General features: G+C 34.2%; 3 protein-coding genes across 9 annotated transcripts in view; 2 read left to right on the forward strand and 1 right to left on the reverse strand.

Moving 5' to 3' along the window:
- Positions 1–23,737, forward strand: part of LOC113515976 (NAD kinase-like) — a 65,325-nt gene extending 41,588 nt beyond the window's left edge. For 4 of the 7 annotated variants that reach the window (XM_026900291.3, XM_026900293.3, XM_026900287.3 and 1 more), the window contains 8 exons: positions 9,990–10,073; positions 14,351–14,480; positions 16,154–16,348; positions 17,053–17,155; positions 17,502–17,699; positions 18,234–18,391; positions 19,636–19,718; positions 22,099–23,737. In XM_026900291.3, coding sequence (XP_026756092.1) covers positions 9,990–10,073; positions 14,351–14,480; positions 16,154–16,348; positions 17,053–17,155; positions 17,502–17,699; positions 18,234–18,391; positions 19,636–19,718; positions 22,099–22,312 — 1,165 coding nt within the window. In that variant the 3' untranslated portion in view covers positions 22,313–23,737. Of the gene's footprint in view, positions 1–8,696; positions 8,794–9,989; positions 10,074–14,350; positions 14,481–16,153; positions 16,349–17,052; positions 17,156–17,501; positions 17,700–18,233; positions 18,392–19,635; positions 19,719–20,240; positions 20,324–22,098 lie in introns of those variants that run through there. The other 3 variants (XM_026900294.3, XM_026900288.3, XM_052895122.1) reach the window with 3 other exon arrangements.
- LOC128200751 (uncharacterized) lies at positions 4,785–7,297 on the reverse strand. The gene is made up of 2 exons (XM_052895123.1): positions 6,642–7,297; positions 4,785–6,117 (listed from the first exon to the last, which is right to left on the reverse strand). The coding sequence occupies exon 2, from the start codon at positions 6,110–6,112 to the stop codon at positions 4,808–4,810; it is 1,305 nt and encodes a 434-aa protein (XP_052751083.1). The 5' UTR covers positions 6,113–6,117; positions 6,642–7,297; the 3' UTR covers positions 4,785–4,807.
- Positions 23,738–24,631: 894 nt separating the features above from the next.
- On the forward strand, positions 24,632–25,304 carry LOC113516111 (39S ribosomal protein L41, mitochondrial). The gene has a single exon (XM_026900479.3). It carries the CDS (start codon positions 24,745–24,747, stop codon positions 25,231–25,233), a length of 489 nt encoding a protein of 162 aa, XP_026756280.2. The 5' UTR covers positions 24,632–24,744; the 3' UTR covers positions 25,234–25,304.
- The last annotated feature ends 625 nt before the right edge of the window (positions 25,305–25,929 follow it).

The raw sequence follows: 25,929 nt of genomic DNA on the forward strand, positions 1-25,929 counted from the left end.
GTGGAATTCCATTATAAGAATAAAACTAGCCAAATAACAACTTTAATGACCATGTTAGACATAGTATATTTAAATAAATATATGTGTACTTATATATGCATATATTAACAGAGATTTCAAAGAGTAACTTGAGTTTTTTGCGAGATCTTCTCAGCAGATAACAACTTTCTCAACCCTGCAGTAGATTTAAAAAATTTATTTAATTGTATTCGTAAATAAGTATTTGAATTTATTCGTAAAACAGTGTATCTGCTCTTTTAAGAAAGTTATGTAAAAACATTAGTTCTTAATGGGCGCAACTTTGACATTTCAAAATCTTGAGCTATTTGCAAATGGCTGTATTGGAATCATTATGAATGCGTTAATTTAACAATTAATATTAATTTAACCATTAATATTAATTTAACAATCAATTAATGATTGATCAATAAGTGATTAAAATTTTTGTTATGCAACTTTGAGTGGCAAACAAGCTGACAGTCCACCTGATGGACCACTCTTAGATATATATATATATATATATTTTTATTATTTCAGCCATTAACTGTCCACTACTGAACATAAATAAGCCTTCCCCATAGGGGAGTTTTGCCAATAATTGTCACGCTTGGCAGGCGGGTTGGCAACCGCAATTTAGCTTTTAGAGATGTTTTAAGAAAAACGCTGCTGCCCACCCCTCGTCCTCCTTTAGTCATCTTTTTCGCCACCCACAGGAAAGAAAATGGTGGCCTATTTTATGACGAGATACACACGGCGATATATATGCCATAATAACTAGTGACCCTTCGAATATTAACAATTATAGACCCATATCATTAGGTACAATTATTGGTAAGATACTCGAAAGATTAATTCAGCCAGAACTGCAGCGTAGTATGAAAATAGATGATGCGCAGTTTGGCTTCAGGCCTGGACTCTCGACAGATTCAGCTATATTTTGTTTTAAATCGGCCGTTCACTATTATGTCGAAAGAAGTACGTCAGTTTACGCGTGTTTTTTAGACTTAAGTCGAGCTTTCGACCTGGTAAATTATGATTTATTGTGGGAGAAACTAAATTTATCAGCTGTACCAAACAGAATTATTAATCTGTTGAGGGTCTGGTACTGTAGACAGACGAATTTTGTAAAATGGGGCAGCACCACCTCTAGTGAGTATAGACTAGAGTGCGGAGTTCGTCAAGGAGGGCTGACCTCACCGGACCTCTTTAATTTATATGTAAATGACCTGATAGGGGAACTAAGGAGCGCCAAAGTAGGCTGTCATATTGGAACTACTTGTTTAAATAGTATAAGCTACGCTGACGATATGGTTCTTCTTAGTCCCTCTATCAGTGGACTAAGAAAATTGTTAGCAATTTGTGAACGTTATGCATCGAGTCATGGACTGAAATACAATGTAAAAAAAACACAAATGATGGTATTTCGGTCTGGGAGAGGACCGGAGAGAATCCCGCCAGTTTTTATAGACGGCGCTGCAGTGGAAAGAGTGGGTCGGTTCAGATACTTGGGACATATCGTGACAGAGGATCTTCGCGATGACGGAGATGTGGAACGAGAACGAAGGGCCCTGGCCGTCCGTTGCAACATGCTCGCGCGAAGGTTCGCCCGTTGCAGTCCAGATGTGAAGTTGACATTGTTTCGAGCATTTTGTCAATGTTTCTATACATGTCAGCTTTGGACAAATTGCACCAAAAGTGCGCGGAACAGCATTAGAGTGCAGTATAATAATGCATACCGCATTTTGATGAGGCTTCCGAAATACTGTAGTGCGTCGGGCATGTTTGCGGAGTCCAGGGTGAATGATTACTTCGCTATAATAAGAAATCGTGTAGCAAATTTCTGGGCTCACATTCGGAGTTCAAAGAATGAAATCCTCAGCACAGTATCCCAGTGTCTGAACAGTCCCATTCAAAAGTATTGGTTGTCCGTGCACCAAGACAGGAACGTTAAATAATGTTCTCTTGCTTCTTGCTATATTATTATTTAATTTACTTTATTTTTTATAAATTATAAATTTTCTACATATATTTTAATTTTTATGTTTTTCTTTTTGTATGTTTTGATTGTTATATTTTTATATGTTATCCGTGCACGTTGTAATACAATTGTACCTCTATGGGCTAAGTACCTGATAATAAAGAATTATTATTATTATTATTAAAGTAGTTGGTTGTCTTGAGTAAGTCATGCTCATTAAAATGTCCAGACAGGTGGTGGCGTGATAGGCTGGATTTTTACCAGCTACCAATAGATATACGCTAATGGAGCACCAGTAAATGATGATAGGTAAGGATGAAATCAGGGGAGTTAACCCATCCGGTATCGTGGCGAATTTACTAGTAAATAACTATGATAGTTGTCAGAGGGGGACCGCGTGGAGATCGACCTGACAGGATATATTGTTAGCAATGTAGACTAACCTCACCACTACTAACGACACCTCCTTCCCAACAATGGGCCGGGTTATGGAGTTCTCCAAAATATGGTTGAGCATAATAGCAGGCTCATCGGTCAGCCCGTGAACAGGTCCTGTCCTAGGATCTGGTCTGCTCTATGCACTGTAACTGATTTAATTTATAAATTTATTCTAGTGCAATTTATATGTTAATACTTATATAATAATTTATGCGATCTGGTACTGCTTAGTATTTCATATTCACACAAATTCCATAATTTATAAAATCCAAGTTTTTGAAAAAAGAAACAGCTTTCTTGTTGATTCTTCTTACCTGATATTGCATTCCGAATGAGCGGTAGAATCGTAAAAAATGACTGTTCAACAATGCTTAAATTAAAGTTTACGTGAATAAAAATAATTCTTTCTTCTTCAATGAACATTATTACACCAATTTTTAATCGCAAAAACAGAGTTTAGTAAAACATTATTTAAAAAGGTAGTCTAAAACGATATTTTTTTAGTAAGACGGACAGTGTTTTGCTCGCATCTAAGGTTGACGGGGTCACTGTGGTAGATACCTATTGTATTTAATGTGTATTGTTTTATATTTCTATATACAGTGTGCTTCTGTTATGTTAAAAATAGTTTAGCTATGCTTTTGTGGTGTCTAGTAATTTGTTTGTTTACAACTAGAGATGGGCAATCCACCTGGGTGGGTTTAAAGTCTGGTGGGTAAAAACCGGGTGTTTTGGGTTTATTCAAGTTTAAACCCCATAAACACCCAAATTTTTGGGTGTTTATGATTTTGTACTTCATCATCGTCATCTCAGCCGCAAGACGTCCACTATACTGGACATAGACAATATTATTATGCAGCCTACAGAATAAAAACTTTTAATTTGATTTTGAGTTTATTAAGAAAGAGATGAAAGTAAAATGTAAAACTACAGTCAATCACTGTCAGATTCAGAGTTATTACAAGCGATGAATTGTATAGGTTCGATAGGCTCTATTTCGTCTAAACTGTTATGTTCATTTACTTGCTCAATGAAAGCTTCTAAGGTATTTTCTTCATTAAACTGAATGTCCTCGCATTCAGCTTTATGTTTAAGATTCCAGTTATAACAAATGAATGAAATTTTTTCAGTTCTTTCAGTTGTAAGTCGATTTCTTTTGTTATTATGTATGTAGCCTTGGATACTAAAGGAACGCTCAGTGGCTGCCGAAGTACAGGGAGCTGATAGAATACGAATCGCTACTTTGCTTAACTCAGTGGAACCACAAATACCTTTCCACCATATTAGGGGCTCAATGCTATCTAATGAGCTCCATACAAATCCTCTGGCCCAAAAGTTTTCTTTAGCTTTATAACACGCCAAATCTGCCATTACATTTGACAAACTTAAGTGTTGGCTTAAATTGTAGATAAACTCCATACCCTTAAGTTCTTCCTCTTGAGTAAGTTCGACTCCTAGAGTCCTGGGGTCTAGAATATATGCTGCAAAATGTATTGGCCTCATTGCCATATTGCATCTTGAAGATACTGATGTTAGAATCTGCTGTTTGCTTTCTTCGCTCAATGTCGAAATCTCATTTAATGCAAAACGTATCTTAGCTTGTACATCTCTAAATGTAATGTACGAGGTTTGTCCGGAAAGTACGTATAAAAGTTTTTTAAAAATTTTATTTTACAATTATTCAGGTAAATCAATTTTATCCCCTTCAAAGTACTCCCCCTGTGACATAATGCACTTGTGCCAACGCCGTTTCCACTGTGAGAAGGCTCCTTGAAAGTCCTCTGGTTGTAGGTTTCTCAGCTGCCCCGTCGTAGCTTTTTTTATCTCATTTATGTCCCCCAAATGCCGCCCCCGAAGTACCAATTTATTTTTGGGAACAAGAAGAAGTCACACGGGGCCAAATCCGGCGAATAGGGGGGGGGGGGGGGTGTTCGGTCACCGTAATGGAATTTTTACTCAAAAACTCACGGACAACAAGAGAGGTGTGGGCAGGGGCATTGTCGTGGTGAAGAATCCAACGCCCCTCTCGCACCAATTCTGGACGAACTCGTGCCACACGAGCTTTGAGGCGTCTGAGCACATCGACGTAGAATTTTCCATCAACTGTCTGGCCTGGAGGGACGAATTCTTGATGGACAATCCCCCGAACATCGAACTCTTTCTCGGCCCTCTCTGAATCTTTTTAGCCACTTGTGGACGGTTGGTTCCTTCACAGCATCATCCCCATAAACTGTTCTGAGATCGGCAAAAATTTCACGGCCATTCTTGCCGAGTTTCGAGAGAAACTTGATTACGACGCGCTGCTCTTCAACGGAAGCGGGCTCCATGCCGACGGGGTTTCGTTAAGAGGTAACTTCACAGATGGCGTGACAAGTCGACACCGCACGGCGGTCAGACCAGAACTGAAGCATTGTTAGGGACATAAGGAAGGGGTCCTGCGCTTACCTGGCCTCCCCACTCCTCTTTCTCGCATTCCAGAACACTTTTATACGAACTTTCCGGACAGACCTCGTATGTGCGATGCAAACGATTCTGGTCGCTCTCTAAGTAAAATATGCTTTCAGTGACTGGTTCCAAAATACTTATACATTCCCCTGTCTTCGTCCAGAAATCATCACTTAGAATTAAATCTTTAATATCTCTTGAAATTACCACATCTTCTCTAACTGTTAATATTTGCAAAGCTATCTTATTTGCTTTCAAACTTTTTAACGAAGTAACATGACTTCCCCATCTTGTAGCACAAGGCAATTTTAGTGTTTGTGTAGAATCTTCACCCTGCCTTGATTTTATCAACAAGGAACTTAATCGTTGACTCCTTTTAACAGTTTTTATTATATTTATGGCTTGCATAATAAACACAGTTCCTTCTTGTATCTTTACAATATCTTGGCACAACAAGTTAAGGATATGTGCACAGCAACCGAGAGGAACAACATGTGGATATTTGAGTTTTGTTAATTCGAATGCCTTTTGTATATTTCTAGCGTTATCGCCAATAAGTACAAGAAACTTATTTGCTCCATACACTTTCATTACTTTTTCAACTTCTTGGCTAAGGTATTCACTAGTGTGAGGATTACTTTCTGTATTCAAACTTTTAACGTATGCAGGTTGAGGTTTTGATATAAGAAAGTTTATTATTCCTTCATTTCTTAAATTAGACCAGCCATCGCACTGAAGGTGTAAGTAACTACAAGCATTTAGTTCCTCATTTAACTCAAAACGCATTTCTCTATATATTTTATCTAAGTATTTTGTCGCTAAAGCTTTACGTGAAGGTATTTTAAATTTTGGTTGCAATTTTTCGAAAAATTGTATCCATAAAGGATGTTGCACCATCGATAATGGCGTCCCTGTTACAAATATAGCTCTCGCTAATTCTGTTTTTATATGATCATCGGTGTCTTGAAACTCAGCATTTATTGTAGTGTTAGCAGACGACGAGGGGCTTATAAAAGAATCATTTGTCTCTATCTCTGACAGTCCAGACATTTTGGTTTTGGACGAGCTATCTTTTATAAGTTTCATAGAGTCTTTTAATGTTTCTGGAGATTTTGGACAAGTGATAAGATGTTGAAGCATTTTGGCAGCATTACTGAATTTGTAGACCTTATTACAAAGCTTGCAAGAAACAGACTTGTTTGGTAAAGTACGGTAGTGCTCCCATATGCGTAAATCTTTAGGTCTCCCCATTGAACCTAAAAAAATGAACGATGATTAGTTGGTCTGACGAAAATTCAACAATAGAGTGCCTATTTTTTTACAATGATTATTTCTTGTTATTTACAATAAATTTATTAAAAAAATAATAAAATAAATACAAAAAACCTTTGTAAAATTACATCTCCTCGGAGGATTAAACGCAGACGCTAGTTTATTATCGTATTGTTCTGTATTTTTCTCAGCAACTTCTTTAATTCGATTAGGTACTTACGCATATTATGTTAAAAATAAATATCTAGTACACATCTTAGGCTATCCACCATTATTATCCAATGACGACTCTCAGCTAACTATGCACTATCATCCAAAATAAACGTGTATGGAAAATTTTATCCCAGTCGGTTGAGGATTGAGGATAATTGCATCAACATACGAACATACCTACATACTTTTATTTACATAACGCAAGCTAAATAAAAGCTTGTAATAATACATCTAATTTTAAGTTAAAATTGTTAAGTGATCATGATATAATTGTATCATTCAAAAATCCACTTACCTTTAATTATTTCTTGTTAAGTATAAATATTATTTCAAATCTGCTCCATTAATATGCACTTTTTTACTGCTTTTCCTACCTAACACGTTACCAGGAAGTCACGTTACCAGAGTCAGAGTAATAGTGAACACGTTTGACAGTGATTGTCGTCGCCTCATATTCAGCGTCGACGAATAGGGGAATCCCCAGTCATAATGTATTGCATGCGTGGCGGTCTTACTTCAAATCCATAAACAAAGAGATAATTACAGAACTCGATACTAGATGGCGCTGTTTTTGTTTGAAGAAAGTTTGCGGGCTAAAATACATAGAATTTCATCAATGACTTCCACAAAGAACAACATTTCTGTTTTTTCTAAGTCCGTATCTCTTCCGTATATTTCATAAGATATAAGCTTGGGCTACATTGTTATGCAACGTGATTTTGTCGCTGTCTTGCTAGCAGGGTTGACAGATATACGATTTAAATCGTACTCATACTATTATTTGTCTATTTTTTAATGTACGATCGTAAAGATTATGATCGTAATTCGCACAAAAACATACGACTTTTTGGTTACCTGGCAACATTTTTATTATGAAACGAACATGCTCACATCATCAGTCACATGCAACAATTTATTGGGGATTTCCCCTTCACATCTGGCAGTCCTGCTTGCTAGAATATAGGTAAGTCAGCCACAGTTACTGACGATCGATATTTAAAGGGTATTGTTTTTGTGCTAAATATTTCATAAAAACGTTATTTAATACTTTGTGGATTATTAATTTAGTTGATAATCACTGGAAGTAAAATGGATGCTAATTTGAGAGATCAAGATCTTCGTATAAAACAGTTAATAAAAGAAAATCTACGTAAGTACTCTTTTTATACCTAGGTAGGTAAGGTATAATAAACACAAAAGGTACTTAGATCGCGTGTGTTCGAAGCATTTATTCTAATAAATTTAATTTAAAATTGTAGAAAGAAAAAAATGTCTGCCAAGCCGTAGCCGAAGCCGATCTCCAAATATATTTGGCGATAGTGAGACCCAGTGTCCAGATGATTTACCCAGCGTCGTCGCAACAAAGAAAAAAACGAGGATAAAGTAAAAGAAAATTTACTGAAAGAAGAAACAAACTGTTCTAAATGCTTAATTTATGGAGAAGAGGATAAAAGAAATGAGTATTTCGGACTGTTAGTGGCTCAAGAATTTAAATATATACGGCCATGTGTGCGAACGAGGTGTTATGAAGAAATTTTAAAGTATCTACGGGAAGCAAAGGCCAACATGTTGATCAACTGCAACATGAAAACACTGAAAATTAATTACTTTCATTTTATTATATATAGATTTTTAAAATTTCCTGAAATATTATTAGTTAACGTTTTATTTAATATTGTAGAATTGATCAATACAATTTATAAAAATAATTTATTGGTATTACTTACATATTTTCAAAAAAATACGTAAAAACCTATTTTTTTGGGTGATTATGGGAGTTTATGGGTGTTTATTGGGTTTTTACCAAAGCACCGGGTTTAAACCCGGTGCTTTGCCCATCTGTATTTACAACACTTTTGTAAGGTCTCTATTTGTATTATTCAAGTAACGTAACGTAAATTAGAGTTAAAATATACATTTAACGTGAACATTTTAAGAAAATCAAAATGAATTTCTTTCTAAAAACAGATTATTTGTTTAGAATTATTTTGTTCAAGTCCGCTATCCTCAGTATATGTATGACAGCCAACACTCGAAGATTGACCACCACTACTACTACCAGATGTTCCACAACATAAATAACATAAAACTGCTCATGTCTATAGGCGACGGTTACCACTTTCCATCAGGTAGGCCGTCAGCTTGTTTGCCATTCTAAGTTGTATTAAAAAAAAAATTTTTTTTGTCGTTTTCATAATCATGTGAAAATAAGTACAGTTAAAGGATTTTTATTTATTTATTTTATTATTATTTTACCTACTACAATTTTATACATCATGTAGATAGGTATCTTTTTTACACACGTAAATTATTGTATAATGCATGAATTTACTTAATTGTGGACGGACGCACCATTTACATAGTCAGTTGGTCGTACGCCGCGGTCAAGCTCGTGTCTGTTAACTTGTGTTGATCGTATTCTGTCATGGCTCTCTTTAACAGTTCAGGTGATTTTTATTTTTCAACCGACTTTTAAAAAAAGAAGGTTCTAAATTCGGTTGTTTTTTTTTTGTGTGTTACCTCATAACTCAGTCAGTTGTAAACCGATATGAAAAATCTTTTTTTATTTTGAAATCTACTTACAGATTAGTTCTATAGAAATTTTATCAAAATCGGTTTAGTAGTAAAACCAGGTATTTTAAAATAACTGGTTTTGCCACGATTGAAGTTATTTTTCTTTTTTGTGAAACACAATTAAAATGTAAAAAAAATGTATAAATATATTTATCATCAAAGTATGTAGAAACATATAACTTTACATTGATTTAATTATTTATGATACTTAAAATGGCAAACATCTACTGAAAAATAGAAACAATCGCTTATAGACATGAGCAGCACCATAAACAGTTCAAAATACTATTTGATATCCATGGTACCGGTCACGCATTGCCATTACTGAGGACTATGGCGTTATACCTCCATATCCTTACTTGTTATTTCCGACAAAAAATTATATTAGAAATAAGAAACGTCCAGAGTTATCTGTATTTTAAAGTACTCATCATCATCATCATATCATCCGTTAACTGACCACTGATAGACCACCATAGACCTCCTCCATAAGGGGGGTTTTCCAGTATTTGCTACTGTGGGTTGACAAACGCATTTAGGCTTTTGTGATGTTTTAAGAGGGACGCAGCTGTCCATCACTCGACCGTTAAGTTTCCTTAGACGCCTCTTACGACACCTACTTGGAAGAAAAGGGTAGCTCATTCGATGCCGGGACTACACGACAATGTATACATATTGTGTGATTTTCATACTATGCATATTTTATTTTAAACTTGTATGAACTGAAAATGCAAAATTAACAGATTGACAGTAGTCTTATTTATAAACACGTGCACACGTCTTACACACTTGTTAATAAATAATATTTTATTTCGTGTTTTACAACTAGTTTAGTATTACAACTAGAATTAATATGTCTGAAATATTGAATAGCGGTTAGATAAGTAAATAAGTGTATTTTCCTATTTGAAGTCTACAACACGTTATAGCCTTAAGAACAATTCAGTCATCCCACCTCAAGCATCCATCTTTACTTTTGCACAGTTCTTCCTTTTTACAACTACTTTGTTCTACTATTGTGTTAGTAAAATATTCAATTTACTAAAATAGATTTCTGTTTTGTTACCAGGAGAACAAGATCCCTGAACGCCCCGTCTCCTATTCAACAGTTTGGACCATGTGGAAGAATAATGAAGAATTCGGCGATGGTAATGTAAGTATTTATAACGTACTATAATATTTGCTCGGAACTTGTTTTATTTCATTTCGACGTGAACTAAGTTTAAAATGTTTGCGATGCCCTAAGATTAGTGATGAATTACCTACTTGATCTTCAGCCTTTTCGAAGTCCTTAGAATTCGGAATGCCACCTACAATTGTTTTATATACGGTGAGGCTATGAAGGACATATGTGGCCATTAAAATACTTGGTGGTAAAGTTATATACAAGATCAGATCTAAGTGGTCTCAGCGCAAAGCGCTAAAATTAATCCACTGGAATGAACGTAGTCATTCATAATAGTGCGACAAATATTCGTAACTGCATACGTCCTTCCTTAAACAACATTGATTTCAAACATATCCTTCGATAGATATGTTTTCGTTAGCGCTCGTGTGAAAAAGAATGAAACGCCTGACGTTCTATTCTATTCACGCACTAGCTATTATGTATCTATTAATAGATAATTTTGCCACTTGTCTAACAATGTATTGTCCTATGTAGATAGTATTTTCATGTGTATAAACATTATAATTTTATTATCCGTGACGACATCTAAATTGGCCATATATTTACATTCACCACATGAGTAGCGGTGTTTGTGCAGTTTGATTACCCCACTTTGGGTTTCAGTCGAGATCGTGTTAATTTATTGTTATAGGTATTTTATTAAATTAATTACAAAGTACAGTTTTTGGAAGACGTAAGATTATTTTAAAATAAAGATGTAAACAACCTAACAATACGAGTATCTATACAATTGAATATTATACATAACGTGACGTAACTTTAGGATATTTTATATAAATGTTACTTTTCATTTATTTATTATTTTGAATAACAAAATTATGACTAGACTGAATTGTATATAATCATTGCTTTGCTTTTCTCATTTATTTGGAATCAGCGTAGTATGTCTTCTTCTACAAGTCTCTGTCAACTGTTATTTCTGACCTCACTCTTCTTTTATACATATGATCTTTCACACAGTCCATCCACCTGTTCTTCGGTCGTCCCGTTTCTTTACATCCATCCACTTTCATACCTAAAACTTTCTTTAAATTATGGCTTTAATCTCCGCGCATGACATGACCATACCACGAAAGTCTATTACTTCGCAACTTCCCCGTACATATTCATTTTTTATTCTGTCATTCCTTGTCACCTTACACATCCATCTCAACATTCGCATCTCCGCCACGTGTATTCGCCTTTCATTCTTCGTATATCATTAAATGTATATTTACAAAACAATGTTATTTTTCACACTTATAAGCATACACAATAGTCATGAAATTTGCTATATATGTATTATATATGATGAAGAAAGACCTGTTTCGCGGTCGAAGTTACGGGTAAATGCCAATACATAAAATTCTTCTGTACCTATGTGTGCCATTAAACTTCTCCGAAACCACTTTCCACAAAAAATTCCATCAAAACCAGATAAATTTTTAAGTCTATTGGAGTGAGTCCCTGGATGTTTTAAATTCACAATTGAACCCAGTAAGTGCGCTCTGATAGGGTTACTGAAAACGTCTCTCGGATCCATTAGTTCACATTATAACAAATACCTTTACTAATATTATAAAGTGTAAAAGTTAATTTGTTTGTTTGTTGCTCTCTTGGAGACATGCACGTACTATTGTATTTACAAATCGATTAACAAATCCTGGTCACACAAAGTCATGGAAAAAGCTAAAGTAAATGCAGAAATAATAGACCGTAAAATTTTGATAGAAATTATGTCATCGTTTGAATATATTTTTCTGCATGCCATATTTTAGGTAACTATTGTAGCGGAATTTTCTTTTCGGAAATTACGTGATTGTTGACTTTTTAACTCACTTCAAAACGAAGGATGTTCTTAATTCGGATTTTTTTTATGTTTGTTACCTCAAAACTCCGTTAGTTGTCGACCGATTTGGAATTTTTTTTATCTGAAAGTATATACTTACAGAGTGGTTCCTTAAGAATTTTATCAAAATCAGTTTTTTTTTTATACAACTTAGAATGGCAAACAAGCTGACGGCCCACCTGATGGAAAGTGGTAACCGTCGCCTATAGACATGAGCAGTAGCATGGACATAACAGAGTATAGTGTTTCGCCCATGATACCCCCCATGCGTTGCCATTCCTGAGGACTCAGGTGTTATTCCTCTGTACCCTGTAAATTCACGCCATATCCCACCCTTCAAACCGAAACACAGCCATGCAAACACAACTGCTTCACGGTTGAAACACGAATGGGACAGAGGTACCCAAGCAATCGACTTTTGTACAAAGTCTCCCTCTGGTAAAGCTGTTTATGACCAAAGTAACTAATTTTGCTACAATTGAAGTAGTTTTTTTGTTGGACACAATCTTTATTGTCGTGCCATCTGTAATTATCCACCAAACGTGTTTACGGTATGTTAATACATTGGCACAATGTGCAAAATTGACAAGTCATAAAACGTGTTTATAATCACGTATCAATTTGTTGCATCTTTGTGATTATAGTTGGAGAACTAACCAACATCATGTACTGTCTATTTTGTTTTAGACACGTGATCACAAATTCGCATGTGTTCGCTACAAATATCCAAAACAATATTACGTCAAAGAAATTACTATGTATATTGTTATTTGAAGAAAACATACACTGATATCTTAGATAAAACCCAAAGGAATCTTATTTTTTGTTCTAGTGCCAAAAATTTTTTTATTATTTTAATACCCAAATATAAAAATACTTGATTTTGTTTCTAAAATATTAAATCTATATTTAATTTTAAGTATTTTTTTATTTAAAACTATTTATTTCTTTATTTTAATATAAAAACAATATAATTACATGTCATTATGCGGACCTGAAAGAATTCACCACTAGTTAATCATACGACAGAGATTTCCTCTTTTTTTTTATTTTTTTAACAATCTCAATAGCTTTATAACACATCAATGAAATACAAAATATTTTTACACACGTTAGATTGAAAATGTTTGAATTTAGAACGGGGAATTGCATGTCTATAACTTGATTTTGCTTGGTAACAAATAAGGTTTAGCTAGGGGAGCGGAAGAGGCAGCCCGCCGCAGGCCTCTGGTTCTAGGGAGTCTCCAAACGCCTCCGTTTTCCTTATTTATATCCATGTTCTATATATGTTAATTTAAGTCTAATTTAAATGTTAAATAAATAAACATAAACACTTATACATACAAATATAAACTAAATAAAAACCTTATAAAATTACATTAACTTCTTAAACTGAAGACCTTATTCAGCTTTACTTCCCTTGATCTCTGATGGGCTTAGTCCGCCATTGGGTTTAGCCGTACTAAGAGAAATGGTCGCCACAAAATGAATATGGGACCAAAATCTGAATAAACCCTATTGATTGCAAAAATAATTATCATAGTCGATTCAGAAATGGTTACATAATCGCTTAACATAACCATAAAAATAAATTTCGAACGAATTGAGAACTACCTCTTTTGGAAATCGCTTATATAAGTACAGGTATTTTTTGTTTGTTTAATAGACGAGTAAATGACTATAATGACAAGACACATAATCGTAGTATCTTAGTGACGTCATCACGTCACTCATCTACTAACCAGTTTTACCTTTAAGTTATTAGAATCAGCCATTACTTTTTGTGTAAATACTTCCGTAATAAGCAATTATTCTAAAAAAAATCTATAATCAACCTACTTTAAAAAGGGGGCGTTTATCAAGTCGACTGTGTGTATTTATGTGTGTAGCTCACGCAATACCTGATCAACTAATTTTAATGGTCCTTTTTTAATCTAAAAGATTTGCTCCTGAGCTTGTCCCGTACTAATAATATTATAATCTGACTATGATAAACTGTGTGTGCACGCACGTGTGCGTGTGTGCGTTAGCGTGTGAAGGAGAAAAGTAGTAATAATACTGTGAACACCACAGACTATACTGTGCCACTGGGTGGGTAGTTGCTATTCATAGTAAAATATGTTGTGCAAATTGCCGCACCTGCTATGTTATTGCTCTTCTGGTTAAAACAACAACCCACGCAAAATGACATACGTAAAATCGATACTTTTCTATACTGTTAATAAACTACTACATATATGTATACATATAAAAACGGAAACGTATAATATACTACTTTTGTATGTGTATTACATAATTATCACACAATGAAATTAATTCAATTACACACACAATTAAACGGATTTGAAACTGACTTGATACACAAAATATATTCTATAAAATTATCACGTAAATTATATTTGTCGCATTCCAGGCAAATCCAGGACCCAGCGTCGCAGCGGCTGACCTGGTACAAGCCGCCGCTGACGGTCTTGGTCATCAAGAAAGTCCACGACGCCACAATCCTCACACCCTTCGTGCAATTAGTACATTGGCTGGTTCATGTGAGTAATATATTTATTAAAAAATATCATCGGACATACCATACAGCGTCATCTGTTTTCATTTTATTAAAATCGGTTTAATAGTTTAGTTTTAAATCAAAATAATTGATTTGGCCACAATTGTTTCTTTCTTTTTTTTTATGTGAAACACAATCTTATTTTAAATTAAAAGTGTTTATCCCTTGTTTATCAGTATCGGATTTTTTGTCAAAATCGATTCAGAGTTTTTTTTTGTTTATGTAACAGACTTCGAACAACATCTTCTAAACTTCCAAACTCAAAGTTTGGGGGAGAAAAGATTACTATATACACTATCAAGTCGACCTCCACGGGGTCCGTCTTGTAAACCATCGTGGTTAATTCGTGATGAATTCGTCACTATAGGGTTATGGACCTATTTGATAGCGCAAGCGGGGTTACCGTTCCATTATCGTCCATCAAAGAAAAAATTCAACTTGTAAACTCGTGTCATAATATTTCTCTTTATCTAAATATAAGTCGTTGTTGACGTCAAAATAACATTACCATAAGTAATCGGTCGATCGATACAATAACCTCATGTAATGTTAATGAGCGTGGAACAATCGAGAATCAGCACTGTTGTGTTTACCGTGTTTACCTACTGTTCAGGAAGGTGGAACTGTTTGTCGTCTATTAGCTTATTAGACATGGTCCGTTGTGGAAAGTTCTCGGAAATTAATGTCTATTTATAGTTTGTTGTGACCACCTAACTATTTTCAAGTCCCTTTTTGTGATACTTAAAATGGCAAACAAGCTAACGGCCCAACTGATGGAATATGGTAACAGTTATCTATAAACATGACATGAACATCATAAACTAATCCCAATGATACTCTCATTTGTTACACGTTGCCAATCTTGAAGACTATGGTTTTGATGACCATTTTATTCTATAATTACATAATAAGCCACGACTTATAAGTTTATTATATTAATATGTATCGCTTATATACCAGAGGGAGACTTTGTACAAAAGTCGATTGCTTGAGTACCTCTGTCTCTGTTCGTGTTTCAACCGTGGAGCAGTTGTGTTTGCATGGCTGTGTTTCGGTTTGAAGGGTGGGATATGGCGTGAATTTACTGGATACAGAGGAATAACACCTGAGTGGAAACACCAACGCATGGGGGGTATCATGAGCAAACATATCAAACAGTATAGTCTGTTATATCCATGGTACTGCTTATGTCAATAGGCGACGGTTACCACTTTCCATCAGGTGGGCCGTCAGCTTGTTTGCCATTCTAAGTGGTATATAAAAAAATGATAGTTATTTATATCTGTATTGTATTTTATGTGATTTATCAAAATATTTGTTGAATTTATAAATTAATTCAGTCCAATGCACCGCTATTTACTCTCTCTGTTTAGCGTAACAGTTGACTAGTAGAGAATGCCATCAGGTATTAAGTGTATATATATTTTAATATATTTTAATTCAAAAAATATGCTCGACAAAATGCGAGTATGTCGCCTTTTCATTCTCATCTATCATCCCTCACTGGTGCCCCGCTAGCCTGGAATTAGCCCGACAAAATGCGTGTATGTAATGTTAAATACGACAGCAGCATTCGACAAATGGCTCTGATTCTATTAGGCACGATAGTCGTGATTTGTTTATATTATTTTTAATCTGTTCACATTTGGATTCCAGGATAAAAGCATGGTAGTGTTTGTGGAGGCGGCGGTATTAGATGACACCCTTCTGGCGGAATATGGCGACTTTACCTCGGTCCGGGAGCGACTCATGACGTTCAGGGCTGGCACCGATGATCTCACAGACAAGATTGACTTCATTATATGCCTCGGAGGAGACGGCACGCTGTTACATGCCAGTTCACTATTTCAGGTGAGTTGAAAACCCTATCGAATAAAACTAAGCCGTAAGTAGCTAACTTTTAGATCGTTTTGAACCGAAGGCATAAAAATAAATATCTTGGTATAAACGACATTACCAGGACCCTATCAAGTCGGTCTCCAAGCCTAAAGTTGATTCTTCTTGAATTCATTACGATGGACCAACCAACCTGCTTTCATTTTCACCAATCATGACAACATATAGCTGTAAAGCAGTCGGAACTACCATTACATTTCTACCCAATAAAAAACACATTACCAGGTATTCATTAATATACCTATAGGTATATATACTCTTTATTACTCTCTCTAAAATATTGCAGTAGTGAACTTATCATAAAGATAAAAATTACAAGAAAAGAGCACACTGAGAAAATTGTTGATCGGCATGTGTACTATATTATATACTTCGTTAGAACTCAGTCAGTCAATGAGAACTTCAGGGTATATATAGTACCGCGGGACGGGTGGATCGTATTCACTCCAGGATGCGATAGAAGCTTCACAAACATCATGTCTAAGAGTACTTTTTTTAGTAAGTAAACGCCTTTTTATGTGCCCATTCCCCTCCCCCTCCTACTGGTAAATGTTTCTAAATACACCAATGTTAATACCTCTAATATTGTAAGTGTTAATAAGTTACGTTAACCATTAAAAAAATGTCCATAGCTAATAACAGTATTTCTTTATTTTCAGCAATCAGTCCCTCCTGTGATGGCGTTCCACTTAGGTTCCTTGGGTTTCCTCACACCCTTCGAGTTTAATAATTTCCAAGAACAAGTTATGAATGTTTTAGAAGGTGAGATATATCACAAAAAAAAAAAACAACCAAAATCATTTTAGAATTGACAAAGATGTCACATAATAAAAAAAAAATGACGAATTAGATATTTAAGAATAATTGATATGAAGGGTCTTATTAGGAACTATAGAATCCGAAACAATAATTTTTAGACATTTTGTCTGACAATATTTCTTTCGGCATTACGCAAATCTACTTGAAAGCAATTTTCATAGTTATATTCCTGAAAATCTAACTTAAAATCTGGTGTATGTTTTATTATACGATATAGAAATAGAGTATCATTGATGTGTGTATTTCTTTTTTAAGAAAAAATCTACTTTTGTCATCTATTGGTTTCCAGGACACGCGGCGCTGACCCTCCGCTCGCGGCTGCAGTGCGTGGTGCTTCGCAAGAGTAACGACCTCACCAAAGACAAAAAGAAACCCACCACGATACTGGTGCTCAACGAGGTGGTGGTGGACCGCGGGCCCTCGCCGTACCTCTCCAATATAGACCTGTTTCTAGACGGGAAACACATCACCTCCGTCCAGGGGGATGGTAAGGATATATTTTATACTCTTTTTGAATTTTTTTATACTAATACAGCATCATGTTCAAAAGAACAAGGCATATAGCCGAGTGACACCATTTTAGTGCTTTTCTTTTCATTTTTGTTTATTATTAAATATCTTTATAACTGTAATTAAGCAGACAGACAAACACAGATTTATTGAGAGAAAGGTTATAGGTTTAAGTGCTCCATTACTAATTATTACATTACTAGCAATATAGGATATATATATATATATATATATAGTAAGGTCGACCTCCTCGTGGTTCCCCCTGGAAAACATCTTGATTAATCGGATGCTAATTCGCCTGTCGCCTGTTAAGCGTGGCAACTAAAGGCAAAACCCTCCAAGGGTTAGTCGGCCCATCGTGACGAATTCGTCTATAATTAACTATGATGAACCACGTGGTGGTCCACTTGACAGGGAATATTGACTAGCAGTATAGCTACTAGTCCTTAATATTAACAATCCCTTCCTCCAGTCCATGCAGTTTACTAATTACGTGTGTATGTATAACCAGGTCTAATAGTGTCGACCCCGACCGGCAGCACGGCGTACGCGGTGGCAGCTGGCGCCAGTATGATCCACCCGTCAGTTCCAGCCATCATGGTCACCCCGATCTGTCCCCATTCGCTCTCATTCAGGCCTATCGTCGTACCTGCGGGCGTCGAACTCAAGGTGGGTACATAGAAGAGAATAGATTATATTTATTATCTACAAGAGAAATACCATAAATTGATTGAGAAACTTGAAGAAAATGTAAAAATTTTAAATGCGACTTCATATTTGACAGTGTTCCCTCTCTGAAAAGATGTTCCAATTATCAAGTAATTTTATGTATGACTTTGTTATTTACAAAACTGGCAAATAAGGATATGTCTGTTGGTGGACGTTTGCTAAAAAAAATATATAAATCTATTCAGAATTGGCACAACATAGACCTATAAAATTTTTTAAAATTGAGCAGGACTAGATTTTTAAATGGCTAAAAAATATCTTATAGCGAACTGCAATTACTAATTATGTTAATAATGAAATGCCAAATTCTAAACTTTACGAGTACAAGTAACTAAATAGTAATCTGATTTCATATTTCTAGATAAAATTTTCAAGTCATTTCAATCTCTGCTTTCTTTAATTTTTGAAGAATCTTATTATCATGTAGTAGTATTTAGTAAATACGTAGCACCTCGCAGTTAGTGTTGCTATCTTTAGTCAAATAACAAGTACATCAAAAATACATAAATTTAAAATTCTATTACACCCTGCATTTCCAGATAAATTTGCACGAATCACGTTTTAATATTATATTTACATAAAGAATGTAATTGATTTAGATAGTTCAATTCTAAAATGTCAAGCTCTAAAATTGTATCTGAAAATAATTAAATTTAGAAAACAAAATCTGTCCTACCCTTCTATATTCCGAAATATTGTCCTTAATCTCAAGATTAGTAAATTTTATTTTATTGATTGATGAATATCTTTGATACTGTTTTCCACTTTCGGTTTGCTGGAAGAGAACTGTTTCTAAAACAATCCCCTTCCAGCAAATCAAAAGTGTTAGTGTTAGTTAGTTTGTGGTAGTGTTAAGCTCGCCTTTGTAGATTTCATTACCTTTGTCATATCTTTATATATAATTAGTGTGCAATAAAGTATTAAATAAGTAAATTATTACATTTTAAAAATTGATTTAGAGATTGACATTGACAGAATTAATCTTAATCCCTCGTTTTGTCAATTAGTATTTAAATATTTTTTTTATTTACAGAATTACCACTTTAAGTTACAGGAAATTTATTAAACCGTTCGTTGACAACTGTCATTATTTTTGGTCACAGTACTTTACTAATTTGACAGTCATGTCTGGATATTAAAATTTCTTCACTTAGAAAAAGTATAAAGTGTACATGGTATTCTAGATTGCTCTGTCGCCGGAGGCACGAAACGCGATGTGGGTATCATTCGACGGCAGAAATCGACAGGCATTGCAGCACGGAGATAGGTACAGCAAAGAGAAACAGTAGAATTCAATGCGACAATCCGCCATGCACGCTTTGTTGCGCTTCTGTAGTCTGCTTGTCTTATTTAGTGTTTAGTTTTCATGTAGAATAGATTGTATATAAGTGGTTTAACCATCCTATCACCGTTACACACTTCACCGGTATATTCACCTTGCGTCCAGTATAATATTTCCCATGGTATACCTTCTTACCCTACCTCATTCCCATGGGATATGTAACATATACTATTCTGGCATAGTATAATTTTCATTAGTAAAATATTTTTAATAGAATCAATTCAATTATCGGTCTTATTGCCTAAAAGCAATTTTCCCAAAATAATTTATCCAGCCCTGTCCTTATGTATACCTTATAATCCTTGTAAAAAAGTATTTTTTTTTTTCACTTGTTCTTTCACTTTGTTTTTATGTCATATTGTAATTGTCTCCTTGTTGTAACCGTTTGTCATTGAATAAAAGTAAATCATTATTATCATTTAGTTGAGATATGAGGCATTGTTTCAGATAACACCTAGTCTAGAAGCTCGTACCCCGGCCAGTGTCTCATTCGACGGCCGTTCGCAGTTGACGCTCAGTCCTGGCGATAGGTAATAAAAAAAATAACACGCCAACAACTGACGGAAGCCGGTACAAAACTCGGCACGTATGACGCCTTGTATCTCTTTATATCACATGCATTTTAACAGAGACAGCATTAATATTCAGTTACGCTGTTGCGATATTGAAACCACCAAAACATTGCCTTCTCTTTTTAAATGTGGGCCGTCTTACCCATTTCATTTACTGCTGATTTTCTGCAAGTATCGGAATTATTACAAAATTATACCCTATTTTCTTTGGTATAGGTTTCAAGGTCGGTTATTCATAAAAAATGATGGTGTAAATAACGATATCGACTTGGTGAATCATAAATTTAGTCAAAAGAACATGGATTATTTATGTCTAATAAACACTAATACGTAAATTCATTCATTCATATATTTATTTATTCGTAACAAAAATACATTGTTTTGAATATCATATGCGCAATAATACCGTTCGCCGCCCAATTTGTCTTCGAATCAGAACTCTAAAGTTCTGAATGCACGCGGCATCTAATCAATAAATCGATTCATATACTAAGCAGTGTTTTAACTATACAAATGTAAAAAGTACTTCAATATTTATTTTTATGAATTATAGAAATCTATTGTACATGGATCGAACCAGTAACAATCGGAAGGTTGAACTATCGATACGATATCGATTCCCTAATATCGATTAAAAAGTTTTTCAATTATACCGGGATTAAAGACTTATAATTTAAAATTCGAATCTCAAACGTCAATATGCTCGTATTATTAAAAGGATATTTCATTTCTTTATAACGTCTAATAATCCATGTTTTTTTTTTTTTTCTCTAAAGAGTATGCATGTAATTTATGCTAGATGTTTGTATGCTGCTATTCGCTTCTATTGCACGTTTCTTTCAGCTTATATTATTATTCATTACTTATTAATAATACTACTATGTATTGGAGGAGACATCAGTAAATAGATAAGGTGGTGGTGCTTTTATAATTTCTTATAGTAAGAAACAAAATGTTATATCTAATCAGTTGTCAATCGTCCACTGCTGAACATAAGTCTTTCCCAGAAGGTAAGTTTTGCCAGTAGTTGCCACGCTTGGCAGGTGGGTTGGCAACCGCAGTTAAGCTTTTAGTGATGTTTTAAGAGGGACGCTGCTGCCCATCCCTCGCCCTCCCTTAATCGCCTCTTACGACATCCACGGGAAAGGAAGGGGTGGCCCATTTTATGACAGGAACACACGGCGCGGACCACACACACATAATAAGGATATACTATCAATAAATTGATAGTGTACATACCTCAAATCATTTAGTTATTTCATTAAATTCCCTTAGTCACCTCTTACATCATCCACTGTGTGGGTGCCATATTCTATGCCGGGACCTAGACAGCGAAAAACGTTACTATATAATAGAAAAGCAACATATATGCAATTGTATGTAGATAGTTCTTAATACAATTGAATACGCTTTATTTTCCTATTTATTTATTTTTCCATTATATCGCGACGATAAAGTCGTACCGTACCGTGCTATTTCAGTTCATGTATTTTTAAGAAATCTATTTACACAAGAGAAAAGAAATAAAGCTGACATATGCTCAGCAGTGAAACGATGAGTTGCGGGTAGACATGCGTAATACCGCTCTAAAATTTATATATATATATATTTTTAATGGGTGAAAATGGAATGGTAACCTATATATTACATATAATAAATAAATGGTACATATTTCCAATTAGTGATTTTCAGTCTAGTTCGCGATATTAACATATAAACGATTGCTTTAACAGTTTATACGTGACGACGTCCGTATACCCGGTGCCGTCGATATGCGCACAAGACCAAATATCTGATTGGTTTGACTCACTCGCCGAGTGCCTACACTGGAACGTCAGGAAGAAACAGAAGCAGATGGACGAGATGAGCGACATGACACACTCCTCAAGCGACACTCTGGAAGAGTTAGAGAGTAACCATCATGACGAGAGACCGACGGATACATGACCTGAATGGATGAAATATAATAAATTTACCTTCTTGTTCATAAAAATTTCATACATTTAATAAACCTATATTTTAACTATTGGCAGTGTTCCGTCCCTTTCTCTCTAGCTGAACACATAATTAGAATGAAAGTGATAACACATTAATAGTTTTATCAGGTTTAAGTAGTTGGAAATTTTATATGAATAATTCTAGCAAGACTCATTTGTTTTCTTGGCCCCTTGATATATTTCATAAGGAGTAATGTATTTATAAATGCACAAATAACGTTTTTGTGTCTGAATATGTATGGTGTAAGTATGTGTTAATGATTCTGATATAGCAAAAAATATGATATGTGATTATTTTGTTTTATATAGGTGACATTCCCTTGGACAATAAAATTAAATTTTGTTATGTCTTTCCGGGGATATGTTTCGTTTCTTTTTGTTTGTTTGTTGTTCTATGATGCTATTTCAGTGGCCTGATGTTTACATTTCGAATGCTCAAAATAATACGACAAAAAAGTCGTTTTTAGATTGTAATCAAAGGTGGCAACACTGATCTTTTTTAACTAAATATTATTTAACTTAGGTGCCTACTTGTCTATTCTTAATTAATTGAATAAATAAATTGATACTGAATAAATATTTTAACCGACATGTGTAATAATTAGTAACTTTTTTATAATATTTAAATATTTGCCACCAATTTTGAAAGCGCCTATATATTATAACTATAATCGTAAGTGATTTGCACCATCAAATTGTTAAAATATTATTTACTGTAGTAAAATAATCTTAATAAAAATAAATTTAACTATGTTTTCAAACTTTCATAAAAAGAAAAAGGTGCTACTTCTTAAAACATTGCAGTGCCAACAAAATTATGAATAAGCCTAGGTTTATTATTGGTATCCAATTAGAGCACAAAAATTAATACCAAGTCTATGTGTTTTGATCAGATATTCATATAAAGACAGTCGGACACGATACCCGTAGTTATTCTGGCCAGTCTCTTTCTTTTCTTTGTTTGGATGACTCCGTAGTTTCCTAACGAATCTCTAGTAGTTATGGTTGTTTTGTATTTTTTTTTTTTTTAATTTATTATTGTACTATTAAACTAACGTGCTCTACAGACTAGTCATAAAATTATCATTGTAAAATATCACTGTAATCGTTGTTGTCTTCAAGTTCAGTAGACCTCACAAAAGTCAGTAGCTGGCTCACTGTACTTGTTATTGAACTGGCTTCGTATCCGACTGCCGTTTGTTTTATACAGGGGTTGGCTATATAGGTGTTAAGAAAATGTTTTATTTGTCTAGCAAAATACAACAAAATTATGAAAAGAATGTATTTTTCAAAATATTATGTGTTATTTAAATTAAAATTTGGTATAAGAATTAAATTTATTCATTTCATTATAAATTATACAAATCTGACTAGCCGTTTGGTTATTTTTATTATTTCCCTAACGACTACACCAATTTATCTCCAAAGACGGAAAGTGCAAGATCAAACAGTATATATATTAATTATATAGTATATAATTTGATTAGTTAGGGAAAGGCTTATTTCTAGAAATGTCTCGTTTCACAATAGTTTACACACTCTTAAGAATTATCGTGGGTAATTCCTGATAAATTTACAAGGATAGGCCACCAACCCTTATTTTATGATAATATGGTTTTTTTTTATTCAACTTAGTATGGCAAACAAGCTGACGGCTCACCTGATAGAAAGTGATAACCGTTGCCTATAGATATGAACAGTACCATGAACATAACAGAGTATACTGTTTCACCCATGATACCCCCATGCGTTGTCATTCCTGAGGACTCAGGTGTTATTCCTCCGTACCCAGTAAATTCACGTGATATCCCGCCTTTCAAACCGAAACACAGCCATGCAAACACAACTGCTTTACGGTTGAAACACGAATGGGACAGAGGTACCCAAGCAATCGACTTCTGTACAAAGTCTCCCTCTGGTATTATTATTATCTGTTATTTTCACTATTCCACCTAAATTTTTTAAATTATGTAAGTACATGAAACTATATTGCTTTCATATATATCAATATTATCAATCTTACGATTTAAATAAAAGTTATAGATATACGTACAAATCAATTTTCCGTCAAAGCTCAGATTGAATATAAATTTTAAAATAGAACCTAAGAACAAGAATAAAACTACCTTAGAGAACTATATAACTGGAGGCAGAAAAAAAGTATGAAGATAAAATATTTTCGCAGCACTAACATAGATAAAGAATAACAAAAATAATCTGTGATGTATTTGATGTATGACTCTATGCCTTGACATTAAGATTATTAACTATTGTCAAATATGTCAATTTCAATTTGAAATTTTCAATACTACAAAGATAAATATTAAGTAACCTTAAAATTATTTGGATTAATGAATTAACTGGAATTAATAAACGAGTACAATGTCCAAGATAACAACATTAATAAATTTTCTTTCTAAAAGATCGATTTCGGTAACCACACCTAGAGAAGGTAAGAGAAATTTTCGAAAATTCGTGATTCCAAATAAAAGGGGCTCGCGACTCCACAAACAGAGGCAGACTACACCGCAGGCGGAATTTGAAATAGATAACCGTGGAGTCCGCAGTACAGGATATTATATGGGCGAGCAATTTATTAAAGTTCCCGAAATGATACCAGAGCTTATTGTGCCAGATCTAAAAGATTGTAATTTAAAACCCTATGTTACATATAAAGCAGATAATGTCATACAAAGTGAGTTTACAGCACAACAATTGTTTGACGCCGTATACAGTAAAAAAGTTGTCACAGATTTTAAACAAGGCAAATTAGATGCAGATGGAATGCCACTTGAGCCATCCGAGGAAGAGAAACTCCAACCAGAAGAAGCTGTTGCAAGAGCAAAGAAAACTGGATCAGACATATTTTAGTGTCTTATACACATTTTAAGTTTAAGTAGTTAAGAACATTGCATAGTTACATTAAATATTTATTATAGTTATTGTAACTTTCATTTTATAAAAAAATATATATTCCTACCTACAATAACATATCTTGGTATAATCTTATCTGAAAATAGAGCTATATTTTTGAAGCCTCTGAAAATTACAAAAAACATCATGTTATCTTTTGAATAAGAATAAATAGGTATTTCACAGATTATATATATTTGATAATAATAATAACAACTAACATATTAATACCATGTCTATGGCACTCATAGGAACCAAAATATATTGTTTGTATTAATGACATTCAACTGAAGCTGTATAGCTTATAGAACCTCTATGTATAATGCCTTCCTGTTTTTTTAACACCAGCCACTGCAATTTTCGTATATCAAATATAAAGATGGCATCTTATTCCACAGTGAAACAATGGTCTATTTCACGTTCATTGTGATGTGACTATATTAATCTACAGCCACAGGAGAGTAGCTATGATTTCTTTCAATAATAAGTTTATATTCAGACATAGATTGCAGACATGACAAATACATATAACGATGGATAGGGATATAAGAGTGACAGATATTTTATGTGACAGATATCTTATTAGCAAAGCACAAAACAGATGTCAATCTTATAAAACAAATATGATAGTGGACATTATTCATTAAAAAATGG

This window comes from Galleria mellonella, unplaced genomic scaffold (assembly GCF_026898425.1).
Source record: "Galleria mellonella isolate WM207_F2 unplaced genomic scaffold, CSIRO_AGI_GalMel_v1 utg266, whole genome shotgun sequence".
Lineage (NCBI taxonomy): Eukaryota > Metazoa > Arthropoda > Insecta > Lepidoptera > Pyralidae > Galleria > Galleria mellonella.